Source organism: Nuphar pumila, chromosome 11 (assembly GCF_984573655.1).
Source record: "Nuphar pumila chromosome 11, dmNupPumi1.hap1.1, whole genome shotgun sequence".
Taxonomy (NCBI): domain Eukaryota; kingdom Viridiplantae; phylum Streptophyta; class Magnoliopsida; order Nymphaeales; family Nymphaeaceae; genus Nuphar; species Nuphar pumila.
In genome coordinates this window covers 4,140,166-4,158,165 of record NC_143259.1, presented here as the reverse complement: position 1 = coordinate 4,158,165, position 18,000 = coordinate 4,140,166, and the positions used below count along the sequence as shown (strand labels likewise).

The following is an 18,000-nucleotide window of genomic DNA, read 5'->3' as shown; positions in this document are numbered from 1 at the left end:
ACCCCTAGGTTGAATCCACAAAGAAACCCAAATCTGGTTGTGTGCATCCCGCAGAATCAACTTTTTGGATGAAGTGATTAGATTTGGATCCACCAAAATCTATCACTAATTGATCAATCCCATCCCGGGTCCATATCCGTATTTTTTGGATCTGGTAACTTCCAATCCGACCCGGATCCGAATGCGAGGGCGCCTGGCGGGACCCACGACACAAAAAATGGAAGCGCCAAAAGAGAAAAACGAGGGAGAAATATCTTCTTCGGCCTCTTAAGTTTTATTAATAGCAAAATTTTGCTGTGAGAGTTGAAAATTGCCTCCTCTTTCCTTCTAATAAAAACCAGAAGGGCAAGCCGTGCAGAGCAAACAAATCCTTCTCGACGGGGAATTCTCGTCCCTCCGATCTCCTCCTCTTCTTCTTTCGTCGCAATAACGTTGCTGGTTCTCGTTCGTCGATCCGTTGAATCGTAAGAGCAATCTCGCGGCAAAGAAGGTGAGGAATTTTATTTGCGTTGTTTTTCCAGTTTTTATTAATTTTTTGTTTTTTCTTGAAAATTTGGAACTATGATCTCAATCGAATCAGTAGTTCATTTATCCAGTGAGATTTTCCCCGGAATTTCTCGTTTCCCCGTTTTTTCTAAACCCTAGGTCATCTCGAAACCCTAATCCAACCTCAATTTCCTTTTCTCACTGGCGCTATCGGTGTGTCTTGAAAAGTCTAAATTGTTTCGTAGTATTTCCTATTTTTGGGACATTAGTAAAGCAAGAAGACAAAAACAAATGCTTCCGTGATTTTTATCCAATTTTAGATGATTTGTTGGGTTTGGAACATAAAATATATCATAATATATCGATACCTATTTTATCGTGAGATCATGTCTTGGATAATGGACTCTGTTCATCATTTGTAGAATGTGACATTAGATGATTTATTTTTTCTTTTGGTGCCTTAACTTTCCCCCTTTCTGTTCGCTTCTTTTATATCGTTTTTCTTTTCTGGCGGTGTCTCGTGGTGATCTGGGATCTATTACTATATATTTACTGAACAATAAATAATTATGAGTTGTTTGTAGAAAATGGAGATTCTTCTTGTCCAGGAGCGGTGCAAGAATTCGATCCCAAGTTTGTATCAAAACCCTGACTAGTACCCTGTTGTTCATATGGATTGAGCTGCAAATTTCTGTTTCTTGCTTCCCTGTGAGATTTCTTTGGTTGTCATTACGTTGAAGGATGTTTGGATAGAGTAGACTCACTTAGTTGGATAAATAGGATATTGGAAAAAAGGTTAGTAAAGATGAGATTAATAGAGTTAGGATAACATTAAAAACCCTGAAAAAGGGAATTCCAGCTAATAGTTGAAGTGTGGGGAGTTTTTTCATAGTTTTTTTTTCTAAGGGGGTGTTAGTTTCACCCCAAAATGAGGGAAAGAGGTCCATTTTCCTATGAAATGGGCCTCTTTCTCATGCAAGGTTGATCCAATGCCCTCGTAGGATTCCACATTAGGGCCCATAGCTTTTCACATGAAACAATGCATTTCCTATGAAAAGCACATCACAACCCTCCCTCCGAGGGAAGCAATTTCCCATGGGAGGGGTGTTTTCCTGCGACACAGCCTTCCCATCGCCCGTGGTGTAACAAAAGTAAAGTACCCTAAAAAACGAGTTCCCCTTTCTCACCTGAAGGTTTGCTCTTTCCCTTTCTTGCATGCTACCTTGGTTGTTTACTTTCTATCTCCCTATCCTGTGGTCATTTCACTCCATCAAACAACTCTCTCTCTCTCTCTCTCTCCATGTGTGGGTGTGAGGGGGATTGTGTGTGACTCTGTGTGCATGTGGGCGCTCTACATTTGTTAATTATAGTTGTTTAGTGAAGTAGGCATTGTAATGAAACAAGATGTGCACAATTATAATGCCAACGAAGGGCTAAGCAAGTGCACACTTACAATATGATCACTAAAGATCAATACCAACTTTACAAAAGAGATATAAAATCACTAAGAACACAATGAGAATAAAAGACTTTTTGTATTTCACTATTATGCTTAAAAAGCATATCTTCAAAGGGTTACAAAGTGCTCTATTTATAGAGCTTGAACATCCCTATAACCAAGTAAGAGAGGAAGCAGTCCAACTAGTCGTTGGACTGCCTCCAACAGTCAGAAAAGTGATCGGTGAGAGCTGCTTCGGCCCAATTTTTTTAAAAAATTTCTTTGGAAATGTGTAGGGTCTTAGTAGTTTTAATAATATGACAGTGTTTTCTTTTGAAAATACCATTTTGTCAGGGGGTCCTAGGACAAGATTTTTTGTGTAAAATACCATGAGTTTTCAGATATGATTGAAATTCATTTGAAAGAAACTCTCTCTTTGAGTCAGAGCGGAAGATTTTAATATTTGTTTTAAATTGATTTTTAACAAGATTATGAAAGTTTTTAAAGCATGAAAAGACTTTGGATTTGAGTTTAAGAAAGTAGATCCAAGTATGTCTACTAAAATCATGTATAAATGTAACATAATATGAATAACTACCTTTTGACATAACAGGAGCAGGGCCCCATACTTCTGAATGCACTAATTCAAAGTTTTTATTAGTTAAGTTCTAGATAAAAAAGGCATTATTTGCATTTTTTTTAAGTATACAATCTTCACATACAAATAATTTATCCTTGCAATTTTTTTTCAAAAATAAAAAATGAGATAATTTTGATATACTTGGGTGTTCTGATCTTTTATGCCAAAGATCTAAATTAATTTCTTTAATATGATTACAAAAAGAGTTTTTAGGTGAACATAAGGAATCCATATAGTAAAGATCTCCTCTTCTGTGGCCTTGCCAATCAGCTTCCCTTACCGGAGATCCTGCACCCAACAAGCCTTAGATGAGAAGAATATTTTACACCCATAATCGGAAATTTGAGATATTGAAAAAAGATTTTAATCTAATTTTGGAATAACCCTCACATTTGAAAAAAAAAATTGAAATATTGAGGTTTTCTATACTTTTAACTTTCAAAGAAGTACCATCGGCTGTTGACACACATGAAAAATATGAATTAATGCAATCGGATAATAAAGACTCATTATGAGATTCCTGAATCCAAAATCCAAGAAGACTTACCCGGAGGAGAAGAAGAGGAGATGGTGACACCTGATGTAGAAGAAGTGACTTTTAGTATTTGTGAGACGGCCTCCGCTATTTGGGCAATTATCAAATCATTGAAGTGTTAAAATGTAGTCCCTCTTATATATATATATATATATATATATCAAACTTAGTCATACCCTATGAGTATGAACCAATATGAGAATTTCGTTGGGGCGTTCCCTACTGAGCGGCGCGCTGTACTCTATAGGCTCGGAGGCAGTGATAAATGGGCAAGGGTTGCTAGGTCGTCGCCCGGAAGCGACGCGTCACACCGGCGCCTGGGTGTGGTGTCAAATAGGCAAGGGTTCCCTCACTTTGTTGGACGGATGGGGGTAAAGAAGTTAGTCCAAGACCATAAAATTAGGTTAGCCACTTGGAACATAGGGTCTTTAACTGGTAAGTTGGTAGAGTTAGTAGATGTTATGTGTAGGAGAAAGATTGATATTTTATGTCTACAAGAGACCAAATGGGTAGGCGAGAAGGCAAAAGTGATAGAACCTCGGGGATATAAGATTTGGTATAGAGGAATAAATAAAAATAGGAATGAAGTAGGGATTGTTATGAGTCGTGGGTTTATAGATAATGTAGTTGAGGTCCGTAGGAAGGGTGGTAGGATTTTACTTATTAAATTAGTATTAGGTACGGATATTATTAATATTATTAGTGTTTATGCACCTCAAGTAGGTTTAGATGATTCCATTAAGCGTCAATTTTGGGAAGATTTAGATGGAGTAGTACAAGGGATATCTTATGGTGAAAAGCTTTTCGTCGGCGGTGACCTTAATGAACATGTAGGCATTAGTAGGAATGGATTTGAGAGTATCCATGGAGGCTATGGTATAGAAGAAAGAAACGAAAGTGGAGAAAGGATTTTAGATTTTGGTTTGTCCTATGATATGATCTGAGCAAACACTTGGTTTAGGAAGAGGGAGTCTCACCTAGTAACATTTAAAAGTGGGGTTAATACGAGTTAGATAGATTTTTTCCTAATTAGAAAGAAAAATAGGGGTTGTTGCATCGATTGTAAGGTTATACCGGGAGAAAGTGTAGCTACACAACATAGAGTCTTAATTTTAGATCTTAGAATTAGACAATGCCGCAAAAGAGATAGACATAGGATAGATCTTAGAATTAAGTGGTGGACACTGAAAGGAGCTAAACAAAGAATGTTTGTAGAGTAGGTAGTTAAGGAAGCTGATTGGTGTCCCGAGGAGGATTCAGACTCAATGTGAAATAAGATAGCGGGTGGCATGAGAAAGGTGGCTAAGGAGGTATTGGGTGAGTCTAAAGGCGGTGCACCACTAGGTAAGGATACATCATGGTAGAACGAGGATGTCAAATTAACTATTAAGGTTAAAAGAGAGTGTTATAGAAATCTAAGTAAGAGTCGTGATAATGAGAATTCAGAGAAGTATATGATAACAAAGAAGGAAGCTAAAAAAGTAGTTCGAAACGCGAGAGATAAGGTATATAAGGAGGTTTATGACAAGTTGGATACCAAAGAGGGCGAGAAGGATATTTATAGGCTTGCAAAGTTGAGAGATAGGAAATTGAGGGATTTGGGTATGATTAGATGTATCAAAGATGAAGCACAAAGGGTTTTAGTCAAAGATGAGGAGATTAAGGAGAGATGAAAAGATTATTTTAATAAGCTATTTAATGGAAGTCATGCTCTGGATCTTGGAGATTTGTCCATTCCTTTTCATGAGATGAATCATGACTTCATGCACAAGATTCAAAAGAAAGAAATTGCAGAGGCTTTGAAGAAAATGAAATCAAGAAGGGCAGTTGGCCCAGATGGTATACCTATCGAGGCTTGGAAATGCTTGGGAGAGAAAGGTTTAGAATGGTTGGCAAATCTTTTTAACAAGATTTGGCGGACAAATAAGATGCCTAATGAGTGGAGGAAGAGTACTTTGGTGCCTCTATATAAGAATAAGGGCGATATACAAGATTGCACAAACTATCGTGATATAAAACTCATGAGTCATACTATGAAACTTTGGGAGAGGGTGATTGAGTCTAGGTTGAGGAAGGTTGTCATGATATCGGAGAATCAATTTGGTTTTATGCCTGGAAGATCAACTATGGAAGCTATACATCTTCTTAGAGAACTTATTGAGAGAAATAGAGAGAGGAACAAAGATTTGCATATGGTTTTTATTGATTTGGAGAAGGCATACGATTGAGTACCTAGGGACGTTCTCTGGTGGACAATGATGAAGAAAGGTGTTTCTCTCAAGTACATTAGTATAATTAAGGATATGTATGAAGGATTAGTAACCAATGTCCGCACTTGTGGAGGGGTGACAACCAATCTTCCTATAACGGTTGGGTTACATCAAGGATCTGCTTTAAGCCCTTTCCTATTTGCTATAGTGATGGATGAGCTTACGAGATCAATTCAAGAAAATGTGCCGTGGTGTATGTTGTTTGCTGATGATATTGTTTTGATTGATGAGTTTAGAGTTGGGGTTAATGCTAAGTTAGAATTATGGAGACAGACATTGGAAGCAAGAGGTTTTAAGTTGAGTAAGAGTAAGATAAAATATTTGGAATATCGGTTTAGTAAGCAACGAAGTAGTGATGGGAGTGTAGTGAAGCTTGGTGAGCAAGAAATACCAGTGGATGATTATTTCAAATATTTGGGATTTATCATTCAAAAGTATGGAGAAATTGATTGAGATGTAAATCATAGGATAAAGGTTGGGTGGATGAAATGGAAAAGTGCAACTGGAGTGTTGTGCGATCGTAAAATGCCATTGCGGTTGAAGGGAAAGTTTTATAGGACGACTATTAGGCCCACTTTACTATATGGTACGAAATGTTGGGCTGCCAAGAGACATCATATTCAAAAAATGAGTGTAGCTGAGATGCGTATGTTTAGATGGATGTGTGGAAATACAATAAAAGATAAGATTCGGAACGAGGAGATACGTAAGAAGGTAGGCGTTGCACCCATTGAAAATAAGATGAGAGAGAATCGTTTTCGGTGGTTTGGACATATTCGGCGAAGGCCTAATGATGCTCCAGTTAGAAGGATGGAGAAATGGGAAAATTATTAGTTAAAAGAGGTCAGGGTAGGCCTAGGAAGACTTGGATGGAGATGATATGAAATGATATGAATGCTTTGAACCTCACCGAGGGCATGGCATTGGATAGAAATGATTGGAGGAGAAGGATTCATGTGGATGACCCATAATGATTTTCTTTGTTGGTTCATATCGTCGACCCCAATTGTTTTGGGATGAAGGCGTAGTTGTAGTTGTTGTTGTTGTTGTATATATCAAACCTGATGAGGGTATTTATGTAAATTCACAATATTTTACGCATATTCTCACTTGAGAATATGATTATACCATTTTTTCATTTTCATTTTCTTTTGTTGTATTTTTCTTTTTTTCTTTTTACTTTTGGATTGATGTGACATGAGGGGCCCCTCAATACAGATGTTGGAGCCCCCTCCAAGGGTTACATTTCTAACCGTTGGAGGGGCTCCAACGTGTGTATTGGAGCCCCCCATGATTCCAAGCTATTATAAATAGGGGTGATCCCCTTTAGTTTTTCTTATGCTTTTATAAAGCCCCTTTTGGGACCCAATATATTGAAGTTGATATTTTGCATGCTTTTGTGCAAGTGTATCTATGTCTTTGTGCACTTGTGAAAGTTCTCCTTTGTGCACACTTTGTGTTTCTAGCATTGTGTTTATACACAAAATCACTTTTTATATAGATTTTCACATGGTATCAGAGCAAGGTTGCTTGGAGAAAGAAAATCTTGTGGTTCTTCACAATATCAAGTACCTCGAAAAGCATGCCTTCAACTTTTGTGTGATTGGCGTGAAGACTTCTCTTCATCCAATATTTTAGAAGATTACTCCTACAAGTAAGATTTAAAATCTCGCTGTGGTATGTATTCTTTTCCCTCATCTTATCTCTCTAATGGGTGAAAAAGACTCATTTCTCTCTTGGCTTTAAGCTCAATGACTTCAATTATCACGTGTGGGCCAGAAATATGAAAGCCCATATTAAAGTATGAGGGCTTTGGGGTTACGTTCAAGGCTCGATTCTGGAACCGGAGCCTAAAATTATTTTGGTTGAAAGAGGAGAAATCAAAATTCTTGAATGAGATGAAAGAACTAAGGCCCTTGAAGAATATAGCAAAAAACTTGAGTGAGAAATGAAGAACTTCAAGATTTTGTCGTGGATTTTCTCCTTCGTTGAGACTAGAATCAACGTCAATATTATAAAGTTTAAAAGACTTCTCAAGCATGGGAGTACCTTGAGAAGATGTACACTTCTAGAGACTTGTCCCATAAGTATTACCTCCAAAAGATGGTGCTAACCCTTCTTTAAGAGGAGATGACTATAAGAGAATATTTTTCCGAGCTCTCTTCCATTTGGGATGAGCTTGCTATGCTCGAATCAAAGTGGAGTGGAGAAACCATAGAGCTTCGTCATAAACAACTAGAAGAAGATCGATTTTTCAACTTTTTGAACGGGCTAAGGCTCGAGTTTGAGCAAATTAGATCTTCTCTTCTATCCTCCTTCACCTCTCCCTCTCTTGAAGACGTCATTACAAAATTAAGTGGAGAGGAAACTTGCGTGGACATTAGCAAGCAAAATCCAAGTGTTCTTGCAATGCCCTAGAAATCAAGATAAGTATGATGGAGCAAATGTCGTTTCTAAACCTGGGAACAACTTGAGGACATATAAACCTCCTCATTTTAAAAGTCAAAATCAAGGTGGTCAAGGCAGAAGAAGGGACTATAGCAAAATTGTGTGTCACTTTTGCAAAGAGTCGGGTCATATCAAACCGGTTTGTCCTAAGTGGAAGAAATTACTAGCAATGGTCACCACATCTCAACCACAAAAAGAGGAATCTACAAATGAAGCTCTATCTCTAAATCAAATTGTGGAAGCTCTTCAACCTCTTATTAAGGGAACTATTTCCGGTGCCGCCATGTCTACTCCGTCTCCTCTAGGTAAAACTTCTTGGCTTTTAGATTTCGGTGCTTCATTTTATATGTCTTCAAACATTTCCTCTCTTTCCGAATATTTTGAAAGTTCGTCACCATCTTTTGCATATGGTTTTTATTGTTTTGGAGAAGGCATGCGATAGAGTACCTAGGGACGTTCTCTAGTGGACAATAATGAAGAAAGGTGTTTCTCTCAAGTACATTAGTATAATTAAAGATATGTATGTAGTAACCAATGTCCGCACTTGTGGAGGGGTGACAACCAATTTTCCTATAACGGTTGGGTTACATCAAGGATCTGCCTTAAGCCCTTTCCTATTTGCTATAGTGATGGATGAGCTTACGAGATCAATTCAAGAAAATGTGCCGTGGTGTATGTTGTTTGCTGATGATATTGTTTTGATTGATGAGTCTAGAGCTGGGGTTAATGCTAAGTTAGAATTATGAAGACAGACATTAGAAGCAAGAGGTCTTAAGTTGAGTAAGAGTAAGACAAAATATATGGAATGTCGGTTTAGTAAGCAACGAAGTAGTGATGGGAGTGTAGTGAAGCTTGGTGAGCAAGAAATACCGGTGGATGATTGTTTCAAATATTTGGGATCTATCATTCAAAAGTATGGATAAATTGATTGAGATGTAAATCATAGGATAAAGGTTGGGTGGATGAAATGGAAAAGTGCAACTTGAGTGTTGTGCGATCGTAGAATGCCATTGCGGTTGAAGGGAAAGTTTTATAGGACGACTATTAGGCCCGCTTTACTATATGGTACGGAATGTTGGGCTGCCAAGAGACATCATATTCAAAAAATGAGTGTAGCTGAGATGCGTATGCTTAGATGGATGTGTGGAAATACAATAAAAGATAAGATTCGGAACGAGGAGATACGTAAGAAGGTAGGCGTTGCACCCATTGAAAATAAGATGAGAGAGAATCGTTTACGGTGGTTTGGACATATTCGACGAAGGCCTAATGATGTTCCAGTTAGAAGGATGGAGAAATGAGAAAATATATTAGTTAAAATAGGTCGGGGTAGGCCTAGGAAGACTTGGATGAAGATGATAGGAAAGGATATGAATGCTTTGAACCTCACCGAGGACATGGCATTGGATAGAAATGATTGGAGGAGAATGATTCATGTGGAAGACCCATAATGATTTTCTTTGTTGGTTCATATCGCCGACCCCAATTGTTTTGGGATGAAGGCGTAGTTGTTGTTGTTGTTTGTTGTTGTCACCATCTTTTGTTTCAACCACGGATGGCACTTCACTTGAAATTAAGAGAATTGGAAATTTTAAAACCCAAAACTTATTTATTCCTAAAATTAGATTTATACTAAAATTGAATTTGAACTTACTTTTCTTCTCTCAACTCTCGGACCTTGGGTGTGACATTCAATTCTCATCTAATAAATGTTTAGTACAGGATCACCGGTCCGGGAGGTTAACTGGGGAAAGCTCTAGGAAGGGAGACTTATACTATGTGGACTCTCTTTAAATTCCTAAAACCCCATTTTGTAATGTGGCCCAACATAAAGATATAAATGTTTGGCACAAAAGACTTAGTCATCCCAATATCACCAAGTTGTCCTATTTGGACTTTGCTAAAAATCTTTGTAAAAGTACTTTCTCTTGTAATGATTGCATTCTTAGAAAAATGAGAAGTATGCCTTTTGAAGAAAGATCTATGTTTACCACTAAACCTTTTGAAATTATTCATTCGGATGTTTGAGGACTGACATCCGTTATATCCAATGGAGGTTTCGCCTATTATGTGATTTTTGTGGATGATTTTTCACGATTTTGTTGGATATATTTTCTTAAACATAAGCATGAAGTCTTTACGTGTTTTAAATCATATCATATGATGATCAAAAATCAATTTAATAGTAATTTAAAGATATTTAGGACCGATTCCAGAGGTGAATATTTATTTAATGAATTTAAGAAATATCTTGAAGACTATGGTATTGTCCATCAAAGATCATGTCCTAAGACCCTACAACAAAATGGTTTGGCCGAAAGAAAGCATAGGCATATCATTGAAAGCACTAGAACCCTTCTTATTTCTCAAAATATTTCAAAAAAGTTTTGGGCCAAGGCGGCTTTTGCTTTCGTTTATCTTATTAATCGTCTTTCATCCAAAAATCTAGATAAAATCTCTCCTTTTGAAACTCTATATGAAAAAGAACCCGATTATAATAGATTGAGAGTTTTTTGTTGTAAGTGCTTTGTCATTACAGTTAAAAATGATAAACTCTCACCAAAAGCCATTCCTTGTGCTTTTCTTGGCTATTCCGAAACCTCAAAAAGGTTTTGATGTTATGATATTAAGAATGATAAGTTATATGTCTCAAGGAATGTAACATTTTTGGAAAATGATAGTGGTTTTGAAAAGAATGAATCTTATTTAGAAAATGTCGACTATTCATTTCTTTTTGATCTATTATCTAAAGATGATGATATCTCTAGTGATGATGAATCAACATATAACGGTGACAATGAAGTGGTTGAAATCAACGATAGCTCTAACCCTACTACTTCTCAAGAAGAAAGTATAACTAGAGACCCTATCACCTATACTCATAGAGATAGACACACCTTTAGAAGTGCTATTGGCAATATAGTGAGCCTAGCGAATCTATCACTACACATGTTTCAAACCCTAGAAGAACCGAAAGAACTAGAAGAACTCCTTCTAGATTTGTATCCTTTGATTCTTTTTCTCCTAAATATCAGGCCTGCTTAAGTGCCATTCACTCATATTTTGAACCGAAAAATTTTGAAGATGTCAAACGATGTATTGAATAGAGAGAAGCCATGGAAAGTGAACTCTAAGCACTTAGGAAAGCCTACACTTGGGAATTTCAAACGTTTCTCAGTGGAAAGAAAACTATATGATGCCGATGGGTGTTCAAAGTCAAAACCAAGAGTGATGGATCTCTTGAGAGGTATAAAGCTCGTCTAGTAGCTAAAGGGTATAGTAAAAAATACATGATTGATTATGAAGAGACATTTGCTCCAGTAGCTCGTATGGTTACTGTCAGATGTCTCATCACCATTGTTTCTATTAAAAAATAAAATATTTACCAAATGGATGTCAAAAATGCCTTTTTCAATGGTGATCTTAATGAAGAAGTCTACATGGATGCTCCACCTGGTATGAAAATTCCTAAAATTAAAGTTCTTCGTCTTCATAAAGCTCTTTATGACTTGAAACAAACCCCCAAAGCTTGGCACGATAGGTTTAACAATGTAATGACTGAAAATGGTTTTACTTTATGCTATACTGACACTGCATTGTTTGTTAAGAAATCTGATGCAAAGATTGTTATATTACTGTTATATGCTGATGATATGTTAATAATAGGTGATGATGTCAAAGGAATCAAAAGCATTAAATTGATTCTTACTTCAAAGTTTAAAATGTCAGACTTAGGATTTCTGACATATTTTTTGGTAATTGAGGTTGCCTATTCTCATAGAGGCTATTTTTTGTCTCAAACTAAACTTGCTTGTGAAATTCTTGACAGATCAGGAATCACAGATGACAAGGTCTGTGAAACTCCTGGTTAGATCTTTAACGTATCTCAACATTACGAGACCTGATATTTCTCATGCAGTACATGTTGCTAGTCAATTTCAACATGCACCTACTGCAGTTCATATGAGCGTCATTCTTCGCATCTTCATATACATAAATGGTACAGTAAACAAGAGGTATTTTTATCTTCTTCTTCTTTTGAATTGAATTTAATTTGCTTATACTGACTCTGATTGGGGAGAGGACCCAAATAACCGTCACTTCACCACTGATTTTTGTATTTTTTTAGGAAAATCGTTAATTTCTTGGAGATGTAAGAAGCAACAGAAAGTATCACTTTCATCCACTGAAACTGAGTATAGAGCCATGACATCTACCATCATGGAGATTGTTTGGATTCGCAGCTTGTTGGAAGATATGAATATTCAAGTTCTAGGGCCCACAAAATTATGTTATGATAATAAAAGTGCAATCTATATTGTCAAAAATCACACATTGAGATGAACTGTCACTATGTTCGTGAAGAATATTTAAGAACCATTGACCTTCCTTACGTTACATCAGAATATCAACTGACAGACTTTTTCACCAAGGCGCTATGCTCTCCAAGATTTAACTTTCTTCTTGGCAAACGTTCGGTTGTGACACCCTAAGTTTGAGGGGAGGTGTTAAAATGTAGTCCCTCTTATATATATATATATATATCAAACCTGATAAGGGTATTTATGTAAATTCACAATATTTTACGCATATTCTCACTTGAGAATATGATTGTACCTTTTTTTCATTTTCATTTTCTTTTGTTGTATTTTTCTTTTTTTACTTTTGGATTGATGTGACATGAGGGGGCCCTCAATACACATGTTGGAGCCCCCTCCAACAAGGGTTACATTTCTAACCGTTGGAGGGGCTCCAACGTGTCTATTGGAGCCCTCCCATGATTCCAAGGCATTATAAATAGGGGTGATCCCCTTTATTTTTTCTTATGCTTTTGTAAAGCCCCTTTTGGGACCCAATATATTGAAGTTGATATTTTGTATGCTTTTGTGCTAGTGTATCCGTGCCTTTGTGCACTTGTGAGAGTTCTCCTTTGTGCCTTTGTGCACACTTCGTGTTTCTAGCATTGTGTTTATACACAAAATCTCTTTTTATAGAGATTTTCACATGAAGTTGCCTCATTTCTTTGATTCTTGAGGTTCTTCACTTACAACGAGCGCTTTTTTGAGTTTGGGATAATCTGGTCTTATATGTCCCGGTTCTTTACAATGATAACAAGTAATTTTACCCTTGTATCTTCTCCCACTATGTCCTTCATTGAGTTTTCTTTTAAAGTGGGGTAGTTTATAAGTTTTTACAAAATTTCTGGGTTTTGATACGGCAAGAACCTCGTCATTAGACTTGTGCATTTCAATTCTTGTTTCTTCTTGACAAATTTGAGCAAGAGCCTAACTTATAGAAGGAGCCGAAGTCCTATGAAGCAAAGAGGACCTAACTTGCTCAAATTTCGGTCGGAAACCATATAGAAAAGAGAAAGGGTTTTCTCTTTCAACTTGTAATTTTCTCATCTCAATAGCCGAACATTCTCATTTTGGTTCTAAAATAGCTAATTCATCCCAAATAGGGGATAAGATACCATAAAAGTCTCTTACACTTTTATCTCTTTGTTTGGTATTATGTACCTTGTTTTTAAGATAATATAGTCTAGCCATAACTTTTTGAATGAATTCTCTCTTTTGGAAGATCAATGCATCACATGCCTTTTTGAATTTGATGATGGTGGTGACGATCTTGAACTTCATGATATTCATGAACCATGAGAGTATTTGAACATTGTTAGCTTCTCAATCCTCCAATTTGTTTTGGTATTCTTGCAAAGCTTTTTTTTTTTTTCTTCTTCGGATAGAGCTTTGACTTGATCTCATTCTCTTCTTGTTAATTTAAGTTGAGGTTCATTAGTGGTTCCACTAACAAACCCCCAAAACTTTTTACCTTTGATGTGATTTTCTATTGCGGTAGCCCACATCAAAGAGTTGCTTTTGTTGAGCTTGTAGGAGATGACGGAGGTGAAATCTCTTTCTCCCATAATGAAAAAGACTTGAGTTTGAAGAATGAAAATTGAAGACCACAACCACAAAGTGAGCAATCCCAAGATAACTTTCAATACTTCTAGAGCTCTAAGCTTTGATACCATGTAATGAAACAAGATGTGCACAATTATAATGCCAACTAAGGGCTAAACAAGTGCACACTCATAATATGATCACTAAAGATCAATAACAACTTTACAAAAGAGATAAAATTACAAAGAACACAATGAGAATAAGAGACTTTGTATTTCACTATTATGCTTAAAAATCATATCTTCAAAGGGTTACAAAGTGCTCTATTTAAGTATTTATAAAGCTTGAACATCCCTATAACCAAGTAAGAGAGGCGGCAGACCGTTGGACTGCTCCAACGGTCAGAAAAGTGACTGTTGGGAGCAGTCCAATGACTAGTTTGACTGCTTCCTAACAGTCCTTTACAAGATTAAAAAAAAAACAAAAACAAAAATAAAAATAAAGTCTTAACTAAAATGCTATAAGGTCCCTAGTGACTGATATTTACAAAAATACCAAAATACCTCTGATATATGTATATTTATAAGAATATATAAATATACGTATATCAGAAACACACACACACATATATATATATATATATATATATATATATATATATATATATATACAAGGTATTTTAACAGTCACAGCTTAATTCATATACAACATGCATAAATTCTACTTAAATTGGTCCTGCATGCACTTAGATTTGATCCCTTTTTTTTGCACTAATTGATCTATCGTTAATTCAAAATGAATGGTAAGGAGTAACAGTTGCCAAATCAGCTGCAGAAGATGAAAATGTTGTGAGATTTCAATGTGTTCTAGAGAAAAGCTGTAATACCTTGCAATCTCTTTGAACCCTTATCATATTCTTACTGTGAAGGATCTTTATTCTATAATCCTTTTTTATTTTGATCTTCAGGCTCATTCATTGGTGAATATATCCAATATATGTATTGAATGCCAATCCATGTATATTTAGGTCCACATGCAAGTAAATTATGTATACATCTAGACCTTTGATTCCATCATATGGCGCAAAAGCTTTATTGAATCTGACTGTTACTTCTGTGACAGAACCAAGAAAGGTTTCTTGCTTTCTCATGTTTCGAACTTTTGTACATGCTAGCATCAATGGCCTCTGCTTCAGAGTCTTGGATGAGGGAGTTTAATGAAGCTTCCAAGATTGTGGATGACATTAATGCTAGAATTTTGGAGAGAACGTCGTTGCCTCCTTCAGGCCCAGAGACACAACGCCATCTATCTTCCATTCGGAGGAAAATTACAATCCTTGGAACTAGACTTGATACCTTGGAATCCCTTCTGTCCAAGCTTCCCAATAAACAGCCAATGTATGGCACTTATCTGAGATTGCATTGATCTAGTTAATGTAAAATTTGCTAGTGTTTTGCATTTATGTGGAAACTCTTTTATGGTTGGATTGACTTCTTGACTTCCGATGATGCCAAATAGATGTTTGTTTGCAAGCCATTGTTTTTTTTTCCTAGTGTACATAGTCATTCTATTTCTCTGAATGGATCATATTGGATGATGATAAAATGGAGATCAACATAAAGCATTGATTCCATTTTACTCTTAATGTTAGCACGTAACTGTGGAGATGCTAATTTGCTTGCTTGATATCATTTGTTGGAATGCTTTTTATTGCTTTTGTGCCAAGTTTTTGGTTTATTCTTCATGGTTTACTTGTTTTTACCTTAACATGTTCAAATCTAGAGCACCTTTATCTTATGGAGGAGAAATAATTATCTTACTTATGTGCTACTTATCTATCCTTAAGCTAATTTGTTGACTTAATGTCAATCTTTATGGTTATTTTTCTTATTATTTGTTTCGTTATTGCAAAAAAAACAAACAAATAAACAGGGATTATGCGCTAGGATTTTATCATGTTACATTCTATCATTTAATGCAAGTTTCTTGTTGCAAAGTACATAGAAAAGGTTCTAGGTCTATAAAGATTTTGCAACTCATGGGTGTAAAGGCTTCTCTTAATAAAGCAGCTGCTAAAAGATGCATTCACTCTGAGAAGTTCCAAACTATTAGCTACTGAAACTAGTGTTGCATAATAGGAATGGTTTAAGATAGAAATTATTGTGTACTGTACCATATTATACCGTGTTGTAAGATATTGGAAAAATGAAAAATAATAAAACAAACAACAACAACAAATACACATTCATCCCAAAACAATTGGGGTCGGCGATATGAACCAAAAAAGAAAATCATTCTGGGTCTTCCACATGAATCCTTCTCCTCCAATCATTTCTATCCAATGCCATGTCCTCGGTGAGGTTCAAAGCATTCATATCCTTTCCTATCATCTCCATCCAAGTCTTCTTAGGCCTACCCCAGCCTCTTTTAACTAATATATTTTCTCATTTCTCCATCCTTCTAACTGGAGCATCATTAGGCCTTCGCCGAATATGTCCAAACCACCGTAAACGATTCTCTCTCATCTTATTTTCAATGGATGCAACGCCTACCTTCTTACGTATCTCCTCGTTTTGAATCTTATCTTTTATTGTATTTCCACACAACCATCTAAGCATACGCATCTCAGCTACACTCATTTTTTTGAATATGATGTCTCTTGGCAGCCCAACATTCCGTACCATATAGTAAAGCGAGCCTAATTGTCATCCTATAAAACTTTCCCTTCAACCGCAATGGCATTCTACGATCGCATAACACTCCAGTTGCACTTTTCCATTTCATCCACCCAACCTTTTGTTAAAATGTACCTCTTATATATATTATATATATATATATATTACATTAATACCCGATAGGGGTATTTTTGTAATTTTACATAGTTGTTTTAGAAAACAACTATTTTTCAGTTTTGATAAAATGTAAATTTCTTTTTTATTTTTGTTTATTTTTGTATTTTTTGAGGCTCAAAAGGGGCTCCAACCATAGAGTCGTTGGAGCCCCCAACGGTCACAAATGTGACCGTTGGGGGCTCCCAACGACTCTATGGGAGCCCCCTTTTGGGCTCTCCTTTTGAGGCCCTTGGCCTTCCTTTCTCTCCTCTCCCTCTTGTATAAATAGGGGTGAACCCCTTGTATATTTTTTCATGCTTGAGAGATCTCTCTCTTCTCAATAAGAGGCTTTTTATATTGTTGCCTTCTTAAAGGCTTGTGCTTGTATTGTCCCTTAGTGGACTTGTGATATTGTCTCTTTTATTCATTGTTGTAAGTGCTTATAAGCACTTTTTATATTTCCGCAATATCTTATTACATGGTATCAGAGCTACTCGATTCTTGAAGGAAAGGTGTGGTTCGTTTATTTCATATTTGGTGGATCTCTTCTCACTTCTTGGCAACATCATGGAGGCAAAGATTGACTTATCCTTCATGCTCAATGGAAAGAATTATATGATGTGGGCATCGGCAATGGAAAATAACCTCAAAGGTAAGAAACTTTGGGGTTTTGTCATAGGGACCGTTTTAGAACCTAAGCTTATGCTCACAAAGGACGAAGAAGGTCAAGAAAAGGCTCTTGAAGGAGATGCTCGCCTTAAGGCCATTGAAAATCATCAAAAAGAAGTGGAAGATTGGGAAAGTAATCACACAAAAATCCTTGCGTGGTTTATGAACAATATTGAGCTTAAGGTATGTGCTAACATAGCTAAATTTCGTAGAGCCAATGAGTCTTGGTCCTTTATGAAGGGTATGTATACCCAAAAGGATCTTGCAGGAGCATATTTCTTGCAAGAAAATATTAGAACCACCAAACAAGGTGATTCTAGCATTCAAGACTATTATAGTGCCCTAAACTCACTATGGGATGAATTGGCTCTTTTGGAGCCAAAATGGGTTTCTATGGAAGATATTGATTTAAGACAAAAACAAATGGAACAAGAACGATTGTTTCAATTTCTTTTTGGGCTACGTCCCGAATTTGAGCAAGTGAGATCCTCACTTCTCCATAGATCTATTTTTCCTCCTATTGAGGATGCTATTGCTGAAATCACTCAAGAGGAGACAAGGCTTGGCATGAGTAAACATGTTGATGAAGTACTTGCCGTATCAAAACCGGGTAATAATGTTAGAACCTATAAACCTCCTCATTTTGGGAAACAAGGAAACTACAATGGAGGAAGAAAAATGATTGTTTGTCGTCATTGCTATGAGCTGGGTCACATTAAACCCGCTTGCCCAAAGCTTAATGGAACTTTCAAGCCTAAGGTGGCCTCTCTTGAAGAAACTACC

At 36.5% G+C, this 18,000-nt stretch overlaps 1 protein-coding gene across 2 annotated transcripts in view; it reads left to right on the top strand.

Annotated features, from left to right (window-relative positions):
- Window positions 1-312: 312 nt before the first annotated feature.
- The window catches only part of LOC149821684 (syntaxin-52-like), a 30,255-nt gene continuing 12,567 nt past the window's right edge, over window positions 313-18,000 (top strand). Inside the window, exons 1-2 of one of the 2 annotated variants that reach the window (XM_089981094.1) lie at window positions 313-490; window positions 14,892-15,114. In XM_089981094.1, the coding sequence (XP_089837220.1) occupies window positions 14,897-15,114 (218 nt within the window). In that variant the 5' untranslated portion in view covers window positions 313-490; window positions 14,892-14,896. Of the gene's footprint in view, window positions 491-14,884; window positions 15,115-18,000 lie in introns of those variants that run through there. The other variant, XM_089981093.1, reaches the window with a different exon arrangement.